Source organism: Manis javanica, chromosome 15 (genome assembly GCF_040802235.1).
Source record: "Manis javanica isolate MJ-LG chromosome 15, MJ_LKY, whole genome shotgun sequence".
Classification (NCBI taxonomy): domain Eukaryota; kingdom Metazoa; phylum Chordata; class Mammalia; order Pholidota; family Manidae; genus Manis; species Manis javanica.
This window is the reverse complement of record NC_133170.1, coordinates 60,055,005-60,065,123: the sequence shown is the minus strand read 5'-3', so window position 1 is coordinate 60,065,123 and position 10,119 is coordinate 60,055,005. Positions and strand designations below refer to the sequence as shown.

The following is a 10,119-nucleotide window of genomic DNA, read 5'->3' as shown; positions in this document are numbered from 1 at the left end:
GGCACAGCCCAGCTGTGCTGTACCCAGAGACCCAGCACTGCTCTTGCTACCCACAGCAGGGTGTGGTGACCTATTCCACATTGTGCCATTAATTTAACGCTGTTTTCTTTTAAAGGAAATAGAAGAGAATTGAACTTAGAAAATTTCAAAGCACATTAGTATCACAGGAAACTCACTGGGGGACTGTGTGAAGCAGATTGCTGTGTAAAATGAATTTTTTACCCCAGGGATCTCCCTTGCTGTCTCGTCCAGCGATTTTAACAGACACGTTGAAGGCTTGTTAATCCAGTCTGCACTCTCAAAGCTGGGAGGCATAGCTAACATGTCAGATGGTCAAACTAGGATCATCGAGAATGCAAACTAGCTGAGAATGGGTAGAAACTGTAATAAAATGAAATCTGAGCCGTTGCACATAATCCCACATTCATGCTCCAAAGACACATCATGGGAAATTATGTAAGCACATTATGGGAAAGCGATTTGACAGCACATCATGTGAGACAGACCTGGAGTTCACTGGAACAAGCTCCTTGTGAGCCAATGGTGAGGAAAGCAGACTGCCCCTAACAAGGAGGTCAGTGCCCCCTCCCACCCCCAGCTCAGCACTATTACTGCATCCTGTGGCGGCCACACCACGAGGAAACGTAAAATCATGGGGGCAAAGGGTCTGCAATCCGTGAATGCCCGGGTGTGACCTGAGAAGCCTGATGTCCTATGTCTACAGGACTCTCAGGTGAAGAGTGCCAGCTAGTTCTGTATAGCATGGAATGGCCATCAGCACCTGTCACTGATGGCTCACAGTTACAGGAAAGGTTTCAGATCATGAAACTACCATCAATAAAATTGGGTACTTGGGGGCCCAAAGGGAAGGGAGAAGTTCTCCCAAGACATTCCCAAGTTCAAAGATCATCATCAACTTGCCAGCACACTCCTGTCTAGGAATGTGCACTGGGGGAGGCTGAGGACAAGGTAGGGTTTGGTCTGGTTCTAAATCCTTGTGGCTCATCAGAATCCCCAGGGTTGCTTCTTAAAAAATACAGATTCCAGCCTCTCATCAGATCACTTGAATCAGAATCATCAAAGGTGAGGTTGGAGAATCCATATTTTTTAAGCTTCCCAGGCAGATTGCTCTAGTTTGAGAATAGACATAACAAAGTACAATGTATGAAGCTTGACTGAAACTGGATTTGGAAGTATAAAAGACATTTTGGGAATACCTAGGCAAATTTTAGTAGATTTGTTTACTAGATGGTTATTATTAGATGATCAGATGTTTATTAGATATTGAACCTTGATAATTTTCTTAGATGTGATAACAGTATTTTGGAAATATAGAACATCTTCATTCTTAGTGCCACAGGCTAAAGTATTAAAAAGTGAAGTGCCATATCTACAACTTACTTCTGGAGGTAGTGTGCACTCAGGGAAAGACCAGCCCCTTGGCCATTCCAGCAAGTTCAGGAGAGCAGCTCACCCCCACCACAAACCCACTGCCCCCAGTTATAGAAGGCCTGCATCAAAGTCCAGTTCATCCTGTGAGGCCTTCCAACAGCCCTTCTGGTCCGCAGCTGGGGCAGGACTAGAAAAGGCAGCACTGGATCCCTGATAAATAATTTCCATCAAGAATGCCATCCAGGAAAGCAGGCTGGACGGAGAGGCTGGGAGTGGAGGCAGACAGGAGCCAGACCCAGGGAGGGTCTGACTGGGTGAAGACTTGCTCAGGGTGGGTCATCAGGTGCCTCTTTGATTGGAGGGACCCCCTGATGCTGGGGAGAGGTCCACAGATCTGGTTCATCAGAGTCATTTCAAATAGTCCACATTCCCACCAGAGAGGTAGAAGTGATTTGACTCAGAGGAAAATTTTAAGCTCTACCCAATATTTACGTTTTAAGGTTTGTTTTGGAAGGATTTTTATGGAATTGTTGAGACAACAATTTAGCGTCACTGTTGTACACCACCAAAACTTCTACGTGTAAAAACGAAGAGTGGCCCCAGGGAAATGTACAATATCAGGTTCCACGAAGGCTGGGCAGATACACTAAAGACATTGTACATTTGGAGACACAGTAATAAAAGGCCTTCTCATACCACGCATCCTGAGGGACACAAAAACAGTGCCACCTTGTGGACACAGCCCTCCTGCCTACCTGACACAAGTCTACCGGTGTTATAGTTTCCTTACTAATTTGTTTCCACATTAAATCAAATACTGATCAAAATATGTTAGCTCTTCCACCTTTTGGAGTGAAATTTAGTCTTAAATTTAGGATTCCATCATTTCTTTAAAGCAAAGCCACTAAAATATATTAGCCTGAAGAGGGCACGCCTGCTCTGTCACAATGACATTGCACGACTCCCAGGGTAACTTCACGCTGGCTTTCTCTCTAGGATTCCTCACTGCTCCCTAGCCTCGAATTCTTCTAGTTTCTTCTAGAGCAACTCATGAAGTAGTCATCTGGTTCAATCCCTGCATTTTTCAAATTTTCCATGACCTTTTCCAGTCTGAACACTGATCAGTCCCCCTCGGTCTTGTGCTGACGTACAGCGTGAACTCCTAGAAGCCCAGGAGCTTACAGGGTCCACAGAGCAGATATTCCTGATGCCACTGACTCCATGCAAATGAAGAAAAATGCCAGTTCCAGCAACTTCTCCAAGCCCTGAAGTCTCACCTGCGATTCATATGACTGATGCTGGAAGCTGATGGCTTCACTGGGCACCACGAAGACCCCTAGTGTCAGCAGTTCAGTGGACACTGGGCTTCTGCAAGCTAGGAGGATCACCTTATAAAGTGGGAGGGGACTGCCACGCTGTCCTTGCCAATCACCTGGAAGCAAAGCAGGCATGTTAGCAATGCCAATTTGGGCTAGTAGTGCCTAGACTTTCCCTGAAAACACTCTAGATGCACTTCTGAAAATGCACTTACAAACTAACCCCATCCCATCCCAAACAAACTTAAATTCAACTGCAAAGGCAATAAACCAAAAGACAAAGACAAGCATCAGAACAGGTAGATTCTGATTACACACTTTAAGATGACACCTCCCCAAGGAACAGGGGTCATATGTTGTGCTCGGTTTGCAGGACAAAGGACAAAAGAATGCCATGAGTGAGTCCTGGGTTTTTAATGGAAAAGAAAAGCTGTCATTTCCTTTTCATCTCATAATCAGAACTTCTGGTGCTCTAAACATTCAAAGGTCAGAACTATCAGCCGGGGAACTCCCAGCTCTAGAAGTAAAAACATGGCCTTAGTTTATCAAATTCACTAGGGAGCTAAACAGCCTTCAGAGAAGCAGCCAGACATCCCACATCGGCATTACTATCTCTGGTATCACCTAGAGTGTGGCTCATTTTCTAAATTAAATTAAATTAATCTAAGTACTGTTTGCTCAGAGTTTGGCACACTCCAGGGCCTCCTATCAGACACAGAACTCATGAAGGTATCATCAAATCGAATACACTGGGAAAGAATACACACAACAAACACCAGAGCCTGGTGGGGCCTGGAAACACCAGGGCTGTCCTGTGTGGGTGAGCTGTGATAACAGAGTAACACACATTTCAAATTTTCAAATTCCCTTCCCATTGGCTTAAAAGCCCTATCTGTTTTCTGAAAAAGAAAAACTGAACACCTGCCTCCTCCATGGTCCCCAGTAAAGTGACACAATGCAAGGACAACACACTAGTGGCACCTGCCCCCAACCCCTGCCCCTCACCACCCCCAGGTCCTTCTTTGGCCAGCAGACCTTCCGTCCTGATCAAACTGTCTGCCAGGCCCCACGAGGCAGACGGAGGAGACCACACTAAATTCTCTTCAGCTTTGCCCAAGCTCTACCTGCGGGCACCAGCCCAAGGTGCACAGACCTGCTGCCAAGACCAAGTGCAGGGCTGTAGGGGGACCCCCAAATAATGGGTCGCACAGTTGGCTGAAGTGGGTGCCCAAGGCTCAGGTAGAATAGATCCACGAAATGACACAATGTACAGACACAAAACCCCCACCACAGAGTCACTCACGCACTGGGAAGTCACACACATCTGGAGGCCAAAGCACAGGGACGCAGAACTCCATGGGCCACGCGGGCGCTGCAGACACGGAGGGCACTCTCCGCGGGGATGGGGTCAGCCCGCGCCTCCCACAAAAGTTAGACGCCCACGGAGCACGGGCTCCCACGGAGCCCGTATGCCCGGAGCGCAGACGCAGCCGTGAAGGGCCCCGCGGGCCGAGCACAATGGCGTTAGGGGCAGGTGCCCCAGGGGACTGGGGACCAGCAGTTCCGCGGTCCGTGGCGCCACCTGGTGGACACGTGCACCGCTGCGGCATAGCGCACAACCGCTAAGGGCTTTCCTGGCTGTCCGACCGCTCTCTCCTGGATTGTCTGCAACTTAACTGGTCACGTTTTCAAAAATAATTGACATGGCCATTTGCTGCCAGCCAGGTTCATTCAATTCCAGCCAAAAATAAAGGAAGTTTGACATTTTCAGATTTACGGAAGATGCCGATTCTATTGGGTTTTCAAAAACTCTCACAATAGCTAGAGGACCTCCACTACTGCTTCTGAGGAACCTCATGAACACAGAAATTCCTATTAACCACAAAGATGTGATTTGTCCACCCCTGACCTTCTCAGAATATTTCAACAAGGAGGGGGTAAAATGCTATCTCTAGAAATCACAAGAACAGTCTGTCATTCAGTTGGCTTTGTGCTCAGGAAGTAAACTCTTTAACCTTCTAAAATGGGAACCAGTCCTATGTGGAAACTCAGAAAACCAAGTTTTTTCTTCCTTGAATTTAACATCTAAAAAACAAAAAAATCCTAAAATATTTGAGATCTATCTCCTTTATAGACAACTTTCATAATAATTTTTTCCTGAGTCTAGGAAAACAAAGACTTCCTGAAAATATTTCTAGAAACTACTAGGATACAGAAGCCAAATGGTTCAGTAGATGGGAACCCCAGAGACTGAGTCAAGTCCTGACTTTGCCACCACGCTACAAGTCACATCTACCAGGACCTTCCCTTTTTATTCACAAAAGAGATAATGACAACCACATGCTGCCTATGAAGGTGTAAAGACATGTTAGCTAAAAAAAAAGTTTTAAAAAGCCATTTTTTATAGTGCATGTCATTCAGAAGATAGGGATAAAATTACATTTGGTACAAAAGATGGTTCTGCGGAGGAACAGTAGGAAATGGGATCAAATAAGATTAGACCAGTTAAAGGTAGGCATAGGGCTTCAAGAGGAGAAGGCAGGTTGGACACAAATGATGCTCTCAACAAAAGACTTGCCCTCAACCAAGTCTCGGTATCAATAAATCAGGAATAACTTTTTTCATGTAAGATTTAGGTATAAAAATACAAAGGAAATCCTTGCTGTAGTGCTGAACTCCTGTCAAGATTCTAACAAAAACTGGAAATCAACTGGGAGTGGCTAGAAATCACAACATATATAACAGCCATAAAGCTGGCACTCACTCCCAACGTGAAGTTAGTTTTCAGACACGCTGGCCTGAGTTTGTTCCTTTCCACCCAAGAGACAAAGCTAACTCTTGGCCCCCACTTCCCCCAGCTGCACCCAGAGAACCAGGCCTTGGCACCAGAGAAGACAGGCAGCAAACAATATGCAAGCTCAGTCTGCCGTCTGTCATGTCACATATACAGCAACTGTGCCTTACATTAAATCTTAAGCAGCATCCTCAGAAAATAATATGTACCTGGTAACACAGATAGGTATAAGATATTTGGTTACATTTCCTTGGTAAGACAAGAAAAGAAATTCCTAAAATAAAACTGTTGGGCACATCAAGAGATCAAGCCCTTAAAAAGTGATGCTCAAGTGAAGAGAGAAACTGTAAGCATCATGGTTTTCTTACACAGAGGCAGTCACACCTGAGAAGGCAGAGGAACAATGAGTATGAGGGAGGCACAGGTGTGGGGAAGTCGGGGGGCACGTGGCCCACCCCACCTGTTCCCTGCAGAGCCTCTGCAGGTGAGCAGCCTAAGCCTGGGGGCTTGCTAGGGCGCCTGCTCTGGGCGAGGGGGCAGGGGACCCACAGCCAGGCCACACTGAGGCAAGCACTATCTTCCCAACTGTCTATTCTACTTGGAGATTTAGGGCAGGGTAAGGAGATACTTAGCCAGTAAAATCATTTATTTTTCGAATTAAAACAGATACAGAAGCTAACAAAAGAGCTGCCTAAAGATAAAAGATATTTTTTTTAACTCACACCCTGATCTCTTCACATGATGCCTGGAGACTGGGCATGTCTCGGCCTCCTCCCGTCCAGACATAGCAGGGGTTGGACAGCTATGGGGTAGAATGGACACACAACCTGCTCAGGGAGGCGAGGCCACGCCACTACCTAGCTGGAAATATGAGGCTCGCTTTCTTGTCAGGTCAGTTACGATGCTCAGGTCACAATCTTCAGGTAGGCCTCACTTGTCTGGAACCAATCTCTTCCTGAAACAGGCAATCAGAGGAAGCACATGGATGGCCTCGCCTCAGCTACCATGAAAAGGGGGTTCTGATTAGAGTTGTCAGATGACTCACTTCTGATAAAATCACTGCCAGCAGTCTCCCCTCTGGCTCACACTCACTCTAGCCGGTGACGCTGTGATCCCTCCCTACACATTCTAACAGACATTTCTGCCTACCTGCAAGGAATCCTTCTCGTGGCCCATTTTCTGTTCTTATTTTTGCATGCTAGCAAACATCACTTGTAACTGCTCTCCATCCACACCATCTTTTCCTCCTGGCCAAAAGCTTATATATGAAGAACACAGCCATCCCTCCACTGCAGACCTCTGAATGCTGTGAATGACTGTCAGCTATCCTACAGGTAGACAGACTCATGTTTGTATCCCCCCTTCAATAATTACTAGCCTTGTGACTTGGACTTGACCCCTCAAAACTCCGATTTCCCTGCCTATAAAAGCAGATAACCACTACCTTTTCAAAAGGGCTGCATGGACGACTGGATGAGACAGTGAGCATAAAGCTTATACTGTGCGGTTCATACAGCCCTCCATATATATGCCTTACTGCCTAGATAGAAAACTAAATAAACACCCTCATCTTTATTAGCTACACTCTCCTAAAATAAAGTTCCAAAAATAGGTGTAAATAGGCAATAAATATTAAATGGCTGGATCTGAGAACACAGAACTTCCCAGGCACTCTGAACTGCCATATGTAACTGCAAGACATTCCCTTGGAAACAGGAATTCATGATGCAAATATTTATTCCTTGAGTGGAACAGCCTGATCTCTAGGGATGGGTAATGCTGTGTCCTCTTTCTCAGCATCATTAAAGGACGTTTTATCTACAATTGTTTTATTAGAAATTGCTGGAAAATGGCCTGACTGCTTTAGCTAGACATTCAAGGTTTCTGCCACTGGATCTACCTTTGCTCTCATTTTTGTCTCCTTCCTTACATGATGCTCTAACCCAGCTGGCTAAGGAACTTACTGTTTCTAAGCACACATCTTCCTTTTCCTATCCGTTCCCCTTGCTTTTCTTTGCCTCCCATGTCTGTTTTCATTAACCAAATCTCTCAAGTTGTGCATAGATGTGTATGCGTACGTACAAAATTTTTGGCATGACTAAACTCTTAAAATGGCAAGCTCTGAGATAATTTTTCCAATTTAATTTACTAAGGGATCATGTTTTGCTTTCATGCTAATAGGTATACTAAAGACTTTTAAATTTGGTTTTCCACCTGAAATCTAGTTTGATCTGAAAAATAATGCCAAATCTAACAAAAGCTGTATTATTATAGAGAAATGGGTAGTGAGCACACAAATATATAAAAGCAAATGTCAGTTCAATATGATTCTAAGATGAAAAACTATACACCTTTCCAGTGACATAGATTCCTGTCAACATCCAGCTTTATGTACACACATAATACACAACACAGTTCATTGCTTTCTTTAGGACCAGGATCTATAAATCTCCTTCTCAAAAAACAAAGGAATATTGAAGATGGAGGAAAAAGGTCTTCCGAACAGTGAGCCACTGAAGAGAACAGAATTCGTGTACAATGTTCTTTGGAGCTCTTTCCACCCACTATAAAAGGCTAAAAATAAACGTGGCGAACACACATGACAAGCCAACAGTAGACCAAGAATCAACTTGTCATCCAGATCTTGGTTTCTAACCCCCATTAAAAGGAACCAGGGCTCCTTGGAGAAATGGCTGATCCTAGAACGTGGCCAAGATGAGCCTGGAACATCACGTTACACCAGGAAGTAGGAAATGCTAAAAACATCAAGATGTGTCCAGAGGACACAGGAGACAGCTTGAGAGGACAAATGCGCGGACGATTTGAGCATCAACATGAATACACAGTAAATTGACATCGTAGAATAAAATTCACACTGATGATGAATAAGAAGGAAACGCTCTGCCGTGCAGCAGAACAGCAAGTGACAAATGGCAGAGGAGTGAGAATGAGGTAACCATCCTGTGGCAGCTACCGCAGTAAGAGCTGATCCGGGCAGCCGCCGTGGATGCTAAAACGGGCAGGTGGGAGTCTGAAGAGTGCAAGAATGCTTCGTGGTCTCAGACTATTCCACCAATTGCTGGTTACTTTAAAGAAGAAAATGGTAACCTGGTAGAGAAATCTGCAGGGTGCCACCTTAACGAAGAGGTCCAAGTTAGCATTGCCAGGAACGGGACAGACACAATGAGTGTCCTGATATGGTGCAGCAAGGAGCACACGAGACCACCTCCAAGGGGTCTACCAGAGACATAACTGACCTTAACCATGAGGAACAACAGGCAAGCCCCATTCCAAGAACATATTACAGAACAGACAGCCTGTACGCTTCCTAAATGTCAATGCCACTAAAGACAAAAGGCTGAGGAACCATTTCAGATTAAAGGAAACTAAAGAGACAGGTGGCTAAATGCAATGTGTGATCCTTGAGTGCAGTGCAAATCAGGGGAGAAAGACCATGAAGGTCATTTTCAAAGCAATTGGCAAAATGTGGATATGGACTACATATTGGGCTATATTCTTAAGGGCTGAATTGCATGAACTTGATAATTATACTGTAGTTATGCAAGCAAGAGGAGTTTTTAAGGAGAAAGGGACAACATATCTGGAATGAACTCCCCAAGGTTCAGAAAATAATAGTAGGTGTATTGCATACAAGAGAAGGGGGTGCAAACACTGCAAAATGCCCACCAGAGAGTCTGGGCAAAAGACACAGGGGATTTCCTTCTATTGTTCTTGCAACATTTCTACAAATTTGAAATTATTGCAAAATAAAATGTTAATAAATAGCAACTTGCTTTGCTAAGGATGTACCAAAAAACTAATGAATAGAGATTAAAGTGGGCTTCTAGTTCAAGGTAGCAAATCTGAGCCCAGGCTTTTGCCCCTCCCTCCCTCTAATTTAAAACATACACATACATATCAGCAGTAAAAAGGTATAAGGCAGAACACATTCATGAAAGTGCTGAGAATGCAGTGTGGTATATTAGGGCCCCAAGTGCCACCAACTTCTGGAAGGGACGTGCTGACATCATTAGAGAGGACAGAGAGGAAGGAGCCAAGCTCAGACTCCACAGCCTTTAGGCTGTACTCCAGGCAGTAAAGGATGTCACGATCAAGGTATAGAAAATCCACCTACAGAATTAATTATCATGCAGCCAACAAAAGTAGGTCTTTGTCCTGCCTCCAGCATGAAGCCAGAATATTGTGTAAAAGAACTGTTTTCAAACCTTACGGTGTACATAATGCTGCCCTGGCGAGTCTGCCATACACGCCGTCCCGAGTCCCATTGCCAGAGCGTTAGGACATCACCAGACAAGCAAGGATGCAGAAAGCTGACCACCCAATGACTCTTCCAGAAAGAATTTGAGGGTGTACTCCACCAACACAAAAACAGGAAACCAAGAAGGGGGTGGGGGTGGGGGAGTGCTTCGGGATAAAGTGGACCCAAGCTAGGAGTGTGATGAAGAGAAACAGTGACAGACGTGTGGCTGACATAGACCTAAAAGAGCTTACCGAGTCGCCGACGGTCGGCTGCCAGCCGTGATTCCTTCCTGGAAATGCCTTCTTCACTTGGCTCTGGGACACCACTGCCCCTGCTTTTTGCCACCTCAAAGGCCG

At 45.2% G+C, this 10,119-nt stretch overlaps 1 protein-coding gene across 1 annotated transcript; it reads right to left on the bottom strand.

Annotated features, from left to right (window-relative positions):
• Positions 1-1,252: 1,252 nt before the first annotated feature.
• EXOG (exo/endonuclease G) lies at positions 1,253-4,318 on the bottom strand. The gene is given in 7 exon segments (XM_073222407.1): positions 1,253-2,438; positions 2,441-2,527; positions 2,530-2,577; positions 2,580-2,624; positions 2,627-2,788; positions 2,791-2,824; positions 4,016-4,318. Coding segments are annotated over 7 exon segments (750 nt in total). The 3' UTR covers positions 1,253-2,367.
• Between the last annotated feature and the right edge of the window lie 5,801 nt (positions 4,319-10,119).